Source organism: Lagenorhynchus albirostris, chromosome 18 (genome assembly GCF_949774975.1).
Source record: "Lagenorhynchus albirostris chromosome 18, mLagAlb1.1, whole genome shotgun sequence".
NCBI classification, from domain to species: Eukaryota; Metazoa; Chordata; class Mammalia; order Artiodactyla; family Delphinidae; genus Lagenorhynchus; species Lagenorhynchus albirostris.
In genome coordinates, this window is record NC_083112.1 from 18,359,373 (window position 1) to 18,374,516 (window position 15,144).

At 37.3% G+C, this 15,144-nt stretch overlaps 1 protein-coding gene across 4 annotated transcripts in view; it reads right to left on the reverse strand.

The window, feature by feature from the left end:
* FNDC3A (fibronectin type III domain containing 3A) overlaps positions 1 to 15,144 on the reverse strand; it is a 162,873-nt gene that overhangs the window by 57,136 nt on the left and 90,593 nt on the right. For all 4 annotated transcript variants that reach the window (XR_009536732.1, XM_060129009.1, XM_060129010.1 and 1 more), the window contains one exon: positions 7,081 to 7,157. Coding sequence is in view for 3 of the 4 variants with exons in the window: in XM_060129010.1 (XP_059984993.1) it covers positions 7,081 to 7,157 (77 nt within the window). In the remaining variant the exon portion in view is untranslated. The remainder of the gene's footprint in view (positions 1 to 7,080; positions 7,158 to 15,144) is intronic.

Sequence of the window (15,144 nt, forward strand, 5' to 3'; positions counted from 1 at the left end):
ACTGTAAGTTTCTCAAGGGACATGTATTAACTATTTAATCCTCAACACAATGCTACAAATAGGTAGTATTATTATCTCCATTTTTTAGATGGGGAAACTGAGGCACAGAGATGTCAAATAACTTGCAAGGTCACACAGGTAGTAAGTGGAGGAGCTAGTAACTGAACTCAGGTAATCTGGCTTCAATTCTATGTTCTTATTCATTTTGTGGGCATAGAATCCACAAACACCTGCCTTCTACTGCCTTTAAAAATTTCACAAACACAAGTGAGATCTCATCGGTTAAAAAAGAAATGGCTAAATTACTTTTGAAATTAAAACTTTTCTTTTGAAAAGAAACATTTCAAAAGAAATGTTTTTATTTTCTTCTGAAAAAGAACATTTCAAATATAAAGATAAACTGAGGGAGGAGAGATTGGGGAGTTATTAACAGGTTGTGAAAATGAATAAAAGAAAACCTCATTTAAAAAAAGAGTTGGGAAGCCCTGAAGGCTTCTCACTTACTACTGCTTGCTGCCCCTTGGAGACACTAGCAAGAAGCATACCTTGCATTCCCCATCCAGAAGAAGCTTACTTTACATACCCCAGCTGGAGGAAGGAAGATTTTTCTCCTCGCCCAGCAACAGCCCAGCCAATGAGAAGCCACCACAACTAGCCTAATGAGAAGCAGCCATAACCCTGAACTCTCTTTCCTCCAATGGATTTTGCTCAAAAAACCACCCCTTCCCAACCCCCCTCTTTTCTTTATAAAAGAATAGGCCTCTTCTTTGTTTTGGGGACTTGCTTGTGGTTTGCTATAGTTTGCATGCCCTGAACTGCAATTCCTCTGCTATTCCTGAATAACCTCATTTCGCTGCTATAACAACTATGTGTTTTATTTTTAAGATTGATAAGGTACAGAGTTCAGCTTTGCAAGGTGAAGAGTTCTTGTGGATGTATGGTAGTACAACAGTGTGAATGTACTTAATACCACTGAACTGTACATTTAAAATAGTTATGATGGTAAGTTTTTAGTGTGTATTTTACCACAATTTAAAAAAAAAAAAAAGCTAAGATGCAGAGATTAAAAAAAAAAAAGAGCCAGAGCAGGACCAAGAGTGTGTGGAGAACTCCACCACTTCCAATAACCACCTGAGCAGCCAGTAACTTCAGGGTAAGGCCAGAGACCTCAAAACTATCTGCTAAGTCTCCAGCTGCCAAGAAATAGCCAGGACATTGAATTTTATATCAACAGGGTACACTGACGGTGATGATTAAAATAAAATCAAGTCATGAAAAGGAAAAAAAAGGTAAAATATCCAAATTAGTCTATGTTAAAAAAAATTAAAGGCAATGAGATAAAATTAAATGGAACTATCAGCATAGTCTGACCACCTAACCACATATGCCATGCAATTTCTAATTAGACAAAGCCCTGTTTTCTTTTCTTTATTGAACACAGACGTAATTGAGAGGGACTGCAGAGGAAGGAGGTTGTGTTTACTGTCTGACATTTTATATTGTGCACCAGAATATACATTCCATGACAGATCTGTTCTGTATACTGTTTTCTTCCCAATATCTGGTATAATACACCTAGCATGTGACAGATGCTCAAAAATTTTTTTGTTTAATGAATGATATGACCAGAAATAAATTCTATTAGTTCTACTCGAATGCTCCCCTGCTCCCCCCTTAACAACACCAAACTACTAGGGTTTTGTGACTTCTTCGATGCCTACAGTCTCTGCTTCCTCACTACTTTTAGCAACCTACTTCTGTTGCCTCACCCTGAACCCTGAACTACTCCAACTTTAAGCTATTAAACAATAATAAAGATATTTCTGGCCATTCATCCAACAGATATTTATTTTATATATCTAATCAATGTCACTAAGTGACTACAGCCTTTCTCTTCAGCTCTTACTGTGACTCTTCGTCCTCATCTAATCCTCCATCTAATCCTCTAAGTCCCCTTCCAGTCTCTTACACTGCTGCCCATCTTTTTTTGGCTGTTCTCTCCACGAGAGACAGGGAAGACCGAGATCAGACTGGTTTGTAGAATCTTTGAAAAATTTACTGACCTCATTGCGTGCTGACATAAAGGCACAGTGAAATACCAAGTCCAGCTCAAAGGAGTAATCTGAAACTTTTCATGAAGCTGACATAGGCCCTTTCCCCACATTATGAGATCTACAATCCCCTCCCTGTTAGGTGCCCTCTCATCACCATAACAACCCACATTCTATAAAAAACAGGGGAGCCATTCATTACAAGAAAGGCAGAAGGAGAGAACTTTTGCTATTACCTTTCAGGAGTTCCATTCAGGTAAATCTATAATATTTTCTTGATAATTCATTAACTTCCTTAAAATACCAAGTGTTCTGAGCTGCAATGCCCTTAGCGACTATAAGTTATTATTATTTGCCAGGAAATTAAGTTCCTTCTACACTTGTCACCTTTTGCTTTCCGTGTCATCATTTGCTTTGTTTTTTGAGTTTTACTGTTGCTGTTTGTTTCTCCATTTGATGTCTCAGTTCAGTTGGCACATATTTCTGCCTCTATGCAGTGTGTCAAGTCTCTCGTAAACCTCCCTTTCTTACTTGTTAAACTATAATAAGAGAGTTCGGGAAGGTTATGTCTCCAGGTTATAATAACACTCGATGCAATTTTTTTCCCTACCCTTTTACATGTTTTCTAAGTTTTCTACGTAATAATGATCAGAAAAATATACAACTATATTTGTTCTTTATCACTAAATATATTTCCCATTGGCTTGTTTGCAAAATTAATATTCCTTTATACTTAAGCTTCCGGTGAACTACATTTTGAACTATATTTAAGCTTCCGGTGAATTACATTTTGCTTTATGCATATCATTTTAATTAACTTTAGGTTTCCCTATCATATTGGATGGTATCTTACACAGTGTCATGGTTAATAAAAATTTTTTGTAAAAAAGATCCATTTTTTCTGATCCAACAGTAAAAGTTATGTAACTGAAAAATTAAGTCTGACTATTCCCACTACTGCTGAGTAGAATGCTAAAGTATCAGAGCAATAAGGTACAAATATTATAAAATAAACAATATTGTGGAGCTCTTGAATAGATATGCAAAGGAACTATAACACAACTGGCAATTTTAATGGCGAGTTTGGGTTTTGCAAATTACAAATGAGAAAAACAGAGCCAGTTAATCCCCAAATTACCCAGTGTATAATACCCTGTCTGTTATTCTCAAAAATTAAGTTAACATATATGAGTTAATGATGAGTTCACACCTGAAGTGCTTCTAAACTTAATGGGGACATGCCACTGGTAAAACATCAAAAATTTGAAGGTTGATTTATCCTGGCTAAATCATGATTTCTTCTTGTTTCTACTAATAAGTATTTTTGTTAAATCTCAATCTTCATCTTAAATTAAGATCTATCTTTTGAACGTTTCATTATTCAGCCTCAATATGCTCCTAGATATGTAGCATCATTACTTCCTCAGTGGTAGAGCTAAACGGTCCCAACACTGGATTTTAATTTTTGCAGTCCTTGCTTGCCTGACCAAACGTTTTAGGATACATACATTTGCTGAATCCTATTAGTATGTATTGAATTACATGATGATATAGCAAAAACATTACTTGACCCTCCTTGGATCACTGGCCTTCAATAAGAGATACACCTAAGGCCGGGAAGGAGGTGATTAAACCTGCTGCCCTGAGGGGAGAACAGTGTACGAAAGTCTAAAAGGAGACTATAGATGATAGCTATTCATGGATTTAGTGTGTGTGCTACTTGGCTTCTGCTGAGCCAAATATAGCTTGTACTTAACAACAGCCATCTCTGTGTCTTAACATTTGGTTCAACTCCCAGCTTGTATATTTGCTAATATAATTGTTTGCTTATGTGCCAAGTTTTGGACAATTATCAAGCTCTTAGTTGTGCCTAAAACTTGGCTCTTTATAAGTATTTTCTAACATCAGAAATTGCGTATGTCAAGCAATGGGGGATGTACTTCAACAGTGATGTTAAAATGTTAGAATCCATAGTGGGTACTTAAATTATTTCAATGATGAAACTAGATTTTTGTCCTTGGATTACCACTGTGTGCTTAAAATGATACATTTCCTAGAGATAATCTTAAACTAAGGTTGATTAATTGTTAATTAATAATTAGCCTCACATAATCCTTCCAGTAAGGTTATTGTTAAAGTTCATTCACTTATTTGACAAATATTTATGAAACACCTACTATATTTGAGTTACCACAGAACAAAAATAATAATTAAAAGGTACCTCCCTATGCTCAAGAAACTTAAAATCCCATATAAGAAGAATATATATATATACACAGTTATAATACCAGGTGGTATATAACATATAACCAAAGAATGGTACAAATAACTCGATCTAGGTTCTCAAGGATGGGTAGAATTTCAAAAGGCAGAAATGAGGGAATGAATAACATTCCCCAAATAACAGCATTAACAAAAGCATGGAGAAAGAAAAACATCAAGTGAGCATGTGAATAGTCATGTTTGGCTGCAAAAACAGATTATGTGATTAGATGTATCAAGAGAAGGGTACGAAGACAAACTAGAAGAGAACTGTGTTAAGGCCTTATATATCAAGAAATCCAGACTTCATTGCGTGGGCAAACCAAATAATAAGCACAGAAGTGAAAAAAATCAAATAAGTAATATAGGAAGATTATTTCAGTCGCTCTTGGCCTAAAGATATAGAACCTCGGGACTTCCCTGGCAGTCCAGTGGTTAAGACTTCACCTTTCAATGCAGGGGGTGCAGGTTCGATCCCTGGTTGGGGAGCTAAGTTCCCACATGCCTCGGGGCCAAAAAACCAAAGCATAAAATAGAAGCAATATTGTAACAAATTCAATAAAGACTTTGAAAACGGTCCATATCAAAAAAAAATCTTTAAAAAAAAAAGATATAGAACCTCAACTTGGATGATTATTTGATTGATTTACTAATATTTATTGAGCCCTTAATATAGGACAGGCATTGTACTCAGCATCGAGGAAATAACAATGAATATGAATCCTATATGATCTAGTCCCATTATCTCTCTGACCTCATTGCTTACTATTATTCTGCCTTAAGGGACTCAGTCCAGCCACGATGGCCTCCTTGTTCAGGCATGTTCTCATCTTAGGCCATTTGCATTGGCTGTTTCTGTTCCCAGAATCCTCTTTCCACGAACAGATGCATTGCTAACTCCCAACTGTCCTTCAAGACCTGGTTCAAAGTCACCTTTCCAATGATACCTAGTCTGATCACCCTATTTTAAAATGTAACTAGCTCTATTTTCTTTCTAGTACTCACCACCTAATATATAATTTATCCATTTATTATGCTTATTGTTTCCTTTTCCCCACAAGAATGTAAACTACAGAAGTATGGAGGTCCTTGCCTCTTTTTATTCAAGCACCTAAAAGAGCACCTGACATATATGAGCACTCAATACATATCTGTTGAACACTGTTGAATACAGGAACTGTACAAATTCATAATCTTCTCAGGAAAGAGAATTTATTAACTCAACAGTGTGAAAAATTCATTAAAAGAAGGATATACATAATGTGCCATGAGAACCCCAAAGGAGAGGCACCTGAAAAGGTTCAAGGAAAGCTAATTCTAGAAGGTTATGATTGAGTGAAAGGAGAGGGGTAGAAATTTGCCGTAAAAATAAAAGGTACTGTTAGCTGAGAGAAGAGGATGTGCTATAATTGCCTTCAAAGAATGTCTTAATCATCTTTATGTCACTGGCACCCAATGTAGAGCTTGACACGTGGTACCATTCAACACATTTGTTAAAGTGAACTGTGCTAGAGAGAAAAGACCGGGTATCCTCTTTAGGTGGAGAAAGGTCTGAGAAGGAACAACCAGAGAAGTAGGAAGAATCAGGATAGCATTACTTCAAGGAAATCGGGGATAATCTGGGATAAATCATATGAATAGGGTCAAATGTTTAGAGGTCAAAGAGGATCAGGCTGGAAAAAGGCCTTTGGTTTGGTATATACCAGGGAATAGATTTAGTAGGGTAATAAAGGCAGAATGCAGGCTAAGGAGTCAGTGTGCTAAACAAAAGTAGAAAGTGAGCAGATTACTCAAGCTTACGAAGCATTTTCTAATATGTTATCATCTCATCTTACAGTGAGGACACTGAGGCTCAAGTAAATTGATTTGTCCCAGGCCACGCAGCTAGTGAGGGTTTTAAGAATGACATGGATCCAGCTTTTTGACTCTAATTCTCATACTGCTTCCATTCTCCCCAGCATCGTGGTCCTCTTTTGCTCTCATTCATATAGCGGTAGGCTTCACAGAGAGGGCAGTGAGTCCACCACAATATCCCACCAATATTCTGGCATAATCAGAGAGGAAGTAAGAGAGGGTCTGAAGAAAATTTCAAGTATAAATTCAGTGCCAGGTAAGAAACTGGCTATTTCCAAAAAGGTTTTGAAGCAATGAGTGCCGACTACATAGAATCTCAGTAGCAGATATTGAACACCTACAGATACTACAGTTTAATTAAGTTTGCCTGTGCAAATAAGTTAGCTATCATTTTTTTCTTTAAGTCAGAGCTTTCCAACTGGTATGTAGGAAAGGGCTACAGGTGTGTGGTGATATTGATCCCCTTAGCCCTTATGGCTGCAGGTCTATAGGTCTAAATTCTCGTCTATTGACCACAGTGTGCCATACAATTATTATGGGTGTCTGTGAATGACTGTAAGAATAAAATTGAAAGTACCGTCTTGGATTACTTTTAAGCAAATGATTAATTTTAAAAAGTTAGTTTAGGTACCTTTAAATCTTAAGATATTACTTACATACCCAAGGAGATAAAACTCTAAAATTAATTCTGTATTATAATTCAACACCCAAAGACAAATGATGAGTGCTGCTAACTTAATTTTTCCTCCTTTACAAGTATACTAAATGTACTAAAATATTTGAAATAGATTTACCAAAGATATACTGTACTGGGTAAGCTTCAGCACTTAAATGGTACTTTTTGTCTGAATTAAACAGTAACATTACGATCACTATTATATAGGTATAAAAAGGAAAATTACATAAAACATACCTGTGGGGCATATCCAGGAGGCACATAAATAGGAGGCACAGAACCATTTGGGGACATCATTGGAACCTGAGCAGGACCTGCATGGGTCACAGAAATGATGTATTAATCCAGGATTACTTAGCAAGCTAAAACTGAAAACAATCTGAATTACGTTTTGAATTCTTCATCTAAACACTCAAACTAATAGTGACTGTATTACTATGAAAAGAAATTTAGATGTTAAAAAACAGAAAAGTTTAACTTATAAAGTGCACTGATTGCTCTTTACCTATAGTTGTTTCTCAGACTTGCCTAGTGATCATAACAGTCACCTGGGGGGCTTTTTAAAACACACAGGGACTTCCCTGGCAGTCCAGTGGTTAGGACTCACGCTTCCACTGCAGGGGCGTGGGTCTGATCCCTGATCAGGGAGCTAGGTTCCCACTTGTGTGCGGCATGGCCAAAAACCCCCGAAAAAACAAAAAACAAAAAAACCCCCCACAGATTTCCAGGTTCTCCTACAGATCGCTGTTTAGTATGCTTACAGTAAATGGGGGTCTTGAATCAGCATATTTACTTTACAAATATCCAAGGTGATTCTTATAATTGTGCAAGTTAAGAAACACTGACCTAGAGGAAACTCAAACTAAACTTTGCATATAAAATCAATGAAAAATACAAAAGGCAAAAATCAAAAGTCAAGAGGGAAAAGCAGTAAGAGGAAGAATAGTTAGAAATTTGGGATTTGCTTTGTTAGGGTTAAAAACCTCTTGTGAACGTTTAAGTCATGTCTGTGGGGGCTTGAGAACAAAGTTAGAGAAATGCTATACATGCATATTTACCCAAAGAAAATTTTTTCGTTTCTTACACTGAAAAGTTCTTTAAAAAAAAACTCAGCTTGTCTTATTCTTCATTTCCTTTCGTTTTTATAGTGATATCCTTTCCAAACAACTTTCAAAAATATTATCTCATTTCCCTTCTCTAACCAGGCACTCTTGGAAGGTGTGTTTTATTCTTTCTAGGAACTAAAATCTTACTTGCTTTACATGACTTTAAAAAAGAATATCTTACCCTCAGATCCTTTTTTTCCCCTGTAACTTTAGACTGCACTGTCCCCTCACCCACTAGTTTTTAATAAGTTGAAATGAAACCTTCTCAGAGAGCTTTACTCATTTCTAGGGAAATAAAGGTACCCAAGAGTCTGATGAAGAATGTAATGAAGGAAGAGTTCCTTTTATATGTAGATTTCAACCTGCAGAGTACATATAATGGATCCCACTCATAAAAGAAACCAAGGAGGAAAAGCTAAATCACAGGACAGAAAAGAAACAAATTTCACTGGTAGCATTATACATATTTCAGAAAAACAGAATGAAGAGCATGGAGGTTACAGCAAATCAGATTACAGCCACTCTCCTCTTTCTACGGAAGGGGGAGGGGTGAGGACCAAACAACAAAGTAGTGGTGAAGGCTGGTGAAGGTAGAGGAAGGAAGGTGAGAGGTGGGGGAAGGAAAGAAAAAAGAGAATGTAGGAAAAAGGAGGATGCAGGTGGGTAAGTACTAAATAGTGGTAAGGAAAGGGTGAAGAGAGAAGAGGGAGAAGGGAGGGAGGAGGGGGAGAGGATAAAGGCAGGAGGGGAGGGAGGACGAGGCAAAGGAGGAGAGGTAATAGGAAGATAAGAGAGAAGACAGGAGGAAAGTGAAAAGGGCTGGAAGGGAGGGAGTGAAGGGGAGGGGAAGGAAAGGGGTGGAAGAATGTGGGAGGAGGAAAGGAAAGAAAGAAGAGGCAGGTAGTAGAAGGAAGAAAGTAGGGAAAAGACTCAAGTCGTTAAGAGGAAGTAAGGAGTGATGTGTATTGTGAGCAGACTACCAAGTTATACTATATATGACTATAAAATAACTTTTCAACAATACTTTTCCGATCTAAAACAAGCCCACCAAATACATGAAGTTGTTCAGAATATCATCTTAAAATACCTAATACTAACTTACTATGTGCCAGGCCTTTTATGTATTTTTTTCTCCTCATAATCATTCTATTAGGTAAATATTATTACTCCCATTTCCAGATGCAGAAATTGAAGCAGAAAGGTTAATACAGCCCTAGTGGTAGAACTAGGATTCAAAACCAAGGAGTTTCATTTCTGAGGATATCTCTCTACTATGTATTTAGTAAACACTAAAATATGCAATTTGGCAACTGATACAATTTGAGCCTTAAGAACTATGCTCTGATGCTTCTAAGGAAAATTAAGGCCTTCTTTATCATCATATCCTTGAAAAACAGGACAGAAGGAAGAACAAAATTTTTCTACATATAAGCAACATTACCTATAAATTCACTAAATAAAACTTGTGAGGTGCTCTATATCTCTAGGCAAGAAAGGCTTCATCCGAAACTCACCTTTTAATTTCTATACACTGGACTCAAGAGAAAATGACAGCAGTTTTAAAGTAACGCTCGTTTACTTCTATTAGCTAATTTATATAAAACTAGCTTTCTGAGAGCTGGCTTAGATATTATTCAGAACATGTGAAATTTAGCTGAGGACCAGAAAGAGAATTCACTGAAAATCACATCTATAATCTTAATAAAGGAAATTATTCTGTTGAGCTTCTACTATATATGCCAGAGACTGTGGTTCCTTGCGTATGTGGTCAAATTTAATCCCTACTTCAAGTCACCAGAACAAGCTTTTGTTTGATTTTTAGCCTTCAGGGTAAAAAATAAGTTATTACTGATTACATTTAAAGTTGTAAGACTACAGAACTGCTTTGGGTTGCTCTTCTTTTACTAAAAATATGAATACATAAATACTAAGTAGTTATAATTCAAACCATTTTATACTTTGAAAGCTGCTAAAATCTTTTATAACTTAGTAGTATAAAATTCTACTTTATTCTTTAATTATATTTAAGTGTGATACTGAAAAGAGAACAAAACAAACCCAATCTAAAATAGACCAGCAGTAAATCCATTACTAGTTGCAGTCCAGGAATAATGATTAACTCATATCCCTATGAAGTAATCATTTCACTTTAGCAAGTGAATTTTCTTACCCTGAGACAGAAATGGTACAAGGTTAGATTAAAAAAAAAAAAGACAATTCATGTATATCATTATTTAATATCTAAAATACTGGTGTGAAGTAACATGCAACACTGAACACATAAAACTCCCATTGTATAAACATAATAAATATAAGTATTCATGTTTAGAACTACAATATTTACAGCACCACTTCTGTTGCTCTTCCTGTATATAGTAGCAAAACTCTAAAATCTTGCTTACTTAATGATGCAAAAGTTTGATTACCTCCTTAGTTCCAACAATACTTTTTAATTTAGTAACTCCTAAACCCCGATTAAGGTCAGTGAGGGAGATTTTGTCCCAATGAAGAAGCTACATCTGTTACTGATTGTACCATTAAATGCACATCTGGCAGGAGAGTGGCTATATCTGTATAACTGTAGATACACCTAGTAACTCCTTAATTATATAATTGGAGCAAAATCTACCCCAAATCACACAGCTATTGATTTTTAAGGGCATATTTCCTTTTCCAAAATCGTGCATAAGAGTAAACAACTCTATTCACCAATTATCAAGAAATTTGAGAAGCCTCAATTTCTTAAAAAGTGGCATCAATGATTTAATAAGGACGATATTTCACCTAGTATAATTTAAACTTTTTTATTTTTTCTTTATTAGTATACATTAACATTTAAAAAAAACGAAACTAGAAATTTGTCTGGGTTTAAATTCTTAAAATGCAACGGGCTGCTGACGTGCCACACATTCCCTTTTTAAGCAAGCTTTCACAATGGCTTCCAAATAATCTGATGCCAATTTACAGATTTTAGTTGTAAAAAGAAAAGCCTAGTAAAGAAAAGCCTCTGGAATATAAAATATATTCTGTGGAATATAAAATCAGCTCAACTCTAAGTAAAGTCTAATCTTTTTATAACTACATGGCCACAATTTAAAATATTTTTACAGCGGTAGATCTGGCATCTATTGAAAAAACACATGGCATGACTTCAGATTAATACAATACTTTCTACATTTTAAAATAAAAGCAGAATGTTTAAAATCAGTCAGCAAATCTTACCACTCATTTTGTTTTTACAGTAGCAGCAGAGAAGAAAATCCAACAAGGAAACAGCGTAGTACACGTTAACAGCTTTAATTGGAGAACGACCGCGGCTTCTTTCTGTTTTTTTTTTTTTTTTTTTTGCGAAGCTGTGAGAGGAAAAGATCCTTTGACCGAGTCACGTGATGCGTATCACGTGACCCGCAGTGACCCGCGGAAAGGGGGAAAAAAACAACCAAGCGTTCCTGCGGCAGTGTTTGGGATACAGTAAATGATTAAATGATTTCTACTGATTCTGCCTTCGATTTGACCATTTTAGGACTCCCTTATGAACCAACTCAAAAGCTCATCAAAATATACATGGAGAAATAGATATCTGATGTAAAACAAGTCTCTTTGTTCTTACCTTCCTCTGATAACATAATGAGCACTATCTACTAATTCGTTTTATTACCCAGGTGGCTGCTTTTCATTTATAAATTTTAGAATACATATAACACTTAACTAATTTACAAGATTCGCTCTGAAATGTCCTTGTGTAAATTGACCCACTCTCCATACTCAACCCATAAGGAATGCCCACCGTATACAAAAGAATTGTCTGTAAAACACAGGCTTGATCAACGTGTTCCTCAAACATGGGGTTTTTATTTCAGGCTGGCATTTAACCTCTCAAGCTAATAAAGGCTACCACTTTTATTGCTGGTTTTACTTCCTTTTTTTCTGATTTTTTGTTGTTATTAAAGATTAACCCAGACATTAATACAGATACTTGGTGGATGGCATTCTCACTCATATCCATGAAATCTGAAAAGACAGGTCATGACTGGGGCTTAGAGCACTGTATTCAAGCATGTGTGGAGACCAGGAAAGAGACTACAGATGTTCAGTTACAAAAGAGGGGAATAAGACTGTGAGAACTTTTGGGGGTCTTTTCATTACTTTATGGTGCTATGCAGTTAAGGAAATTTATTAACAGCTAATACGCATATACAGGTAATGATAATGATTGTGATTTGTAACAAGTTGCACAGTGGAAAGAAAATGGATTTTGGTATCAAAAGATGTAAGTTTTAATAACAGCTTCAATATTTATTAGCAAGGCAATTTACTGCTCTTCTGTGAGTCTGTTTCCTTCTGTAAAAAGGTTAAAATAATCAACCTCATAGCACTGTTGAGAGAATCAAATTAGACAAATTTAAAGTACCAAATATGATTGGCAGCACTCAATAGTTATTATTATAAGTATGATCACTATATGTTTTAAAAAATAATAATGATATAGTGCAGAGTATATACAGGGCACTATCCAGTGTTTTACAAGTGTTAACTCACTTAATCCTCACAATAATTGAAGTAGGCATCATTTATAGGTTAAGGAAATTGAAGCAGAATGCAACTGAGTAACTTGACGAGGGCACACAATGAGGCAAAGCCAGGATACTCTAACAATAAGGCAATATTTTAAAAATATGTAAACGATGTTGAAAGACTCAGTCTTCCAAAAAGGTAGAAAAGAACTGGCAAGGGATAACCTGGAGCAATAGATTTCAATAAATACTGGGTTGGCCAAAATGTGCCTTCGGTTTTTAAGTAAAAATAAAAGATACATTTTTCATTTTCACCACGAACTTTATTGAACAACATATTCACCCTTTTGTTCCACTACCTTCTGCCACTTTCAGGCAACTTCATAATTCCATCTTCCCAAAACTTTTTATCTTTTTGAGCAAAGAACTGTTCCAGGTGCCTTTCACAGTCTTCCAGGGAATTGAAATTTTTTCCATTAAGAGAATTTTGTAAAGACCGAAATAAATGGAAATCCGAAGGTGCAATGTCTGGTGAATACGGTGGACGAATCAGAACTTCCCAGCCAAGCTGTAACGGTTTTTGCCTGGTTGTCAAAGAAACATGCAGCCTTGGTTATCCTGATGGAAGATGATGTGTTTTCTGTTGGCTAATTCTGGAGGCTTTTCGTCAAGTGTCGCTTTCAGTTGGTCTAACTGGGAGCAGTACTTCTTGGAATTAATCGTTTGATTTTCTGGAAGAAACTCAGAGGACTCCCTTCCAATACCGCCACGTACACATAACCTTCTCTGGATGAAGACCAGCCTCTGGTGTGGTTGGAGGTAGTTCATTTCACTTGCCCCACGATCTCTTCCATTCCACATTATTGTACAGTATCCACTTTTCATCACCCGTTACAATTTGTTTTAAAAACAGAACGTTTTCATTATGTTTAAATAGAGAATTGCATGCGGAAATATCATCAAGAAGGTTTTTTTCCGCTTAACTTACATGGAACCTAAACATCAAGGCGATTAACATAACCAAGTTGGTGCAAATGATTTTCAACGCTTGATTTGGATATTTTGAATATGACTGCTATCTCCTGCGTGGTATAATGCTGACTGTTCTCAATGAATGTCTCGATTTGATCGCTATCAACTTCAACTGGTCTACCCGACCATGGAGCATCATCCAGCGAGAAATCTCCAGCACGAAACTTCTCAGACTACTTTTGACACGTTTGATCAGTTACAGCACCTTCTCCATACACCGCACAAATCTTTTTCTTGCGTTGCAGTTGCGTTTTTACCCCTCTTGAAATAATAAAGCATAATATACCAAAAATGTTGCTTTTTTTCTTCCATCTTCAATATTGAAATGGGTACACAAAAATTCACCAGTTTTGACAGGCTTTTTTTTTTTTTTTTGTGGCTGCGTTGGGTCTTCGTTGCTGCATGCTGGCTTTCTCTAGTTGTGGCGAGTGGGGGCTACTCTTCGTTGTGGTGCGCGGGCTTCTCACTGCGGTGGCTTCTCTTGTTGCGGAACATAGGCTCTAGGCACGTGGGCGTCAGTAGTTGTGGCACGTGGGCTCAGTAGTTGTGGCTCGTGGGCTCTAGAGCACAGGCTCAGCAGTTGTGGCACACGGGCTTAGTTGCTTCAAGACATGTGGGATCTTCCCGGACCAGGGCTCGAACCCGTGTCCCCTGCATTGGCAGGTGGATTCTTAACCACTGCTCCACCAGGGAAGTCCCTTGATAAGCCTTTTTTAAAATGCATGCCGATATAACAGCTGTCACATACAATCTAACAAACTTGTTTTGAATGAAATTAAAGACAACTAAGTGCTACTACAGTCATCCTAACGGAAAAAAACTGAATGAACTTTTGGCCAACCCAATACATGCCAGACACTCCAGAGGAGATAAGACACTAAGGCAGCGGTCCCCAACCTTTTTGGCACCAGGGACTGGTTTCGTGGAAGACAGTTCTTCCTCGGACAGGGCGGAGGGTGGGGAGGGGATGGTTCAGGCGGTAATGTGAGCAATGGGGAGTGATGGGGAGCGGCAGATGAAGCTTTGCTCTTGCCAGCCACTCGCCTCCTGCTGTGCAGCCCAGCGGGGGGTGGGGCTGGGGCTGGGGTCCCCTGCACTAAAGGATCATTCTCACCAGTGGGGAAGGGAAATTGTTACCTTCTAAGTTCCTACTAAAAGGCAAGGCTACCCTGAAGAGCATGACTTAATAGCGAAGAGTCTCCTGGTCTCAACAGTATCTCCTCATAAATGATGGATTCAGGGCTCCCAGTAAATCCAATCATGCCTGATCTTCAGGCCCTAAACAAAAACCAAGCCCCGGCAGCCCACTTCCTCATTTTGGCTCATGTTCTCACACAGCTGTGTTTCCATTTCTTGACTCTTTCTTTAACTGATGATCTCCGTTCCGTCTCAATTCTTTCCACTGTGCTCACTAGAACCTTTTCTCTAGTATAAATTCCCCTATATCCTCAACCTTTTCACAGCACACCTGTTCATGTGCTTTCTTTAAATGAAACCTGGTCTTCCTCAGGACAGTTTTTCTAGCAGCCACTGGGAGCAGAGGCTTCCCATTCTCCCCTGCGGCAGTCTCCAGACCCCACAAGGCTGCTTCCATTACCACTGTCCTTCCTGTTTCTTCTTTCTTGAGATCATGCCATAGGAACATACCA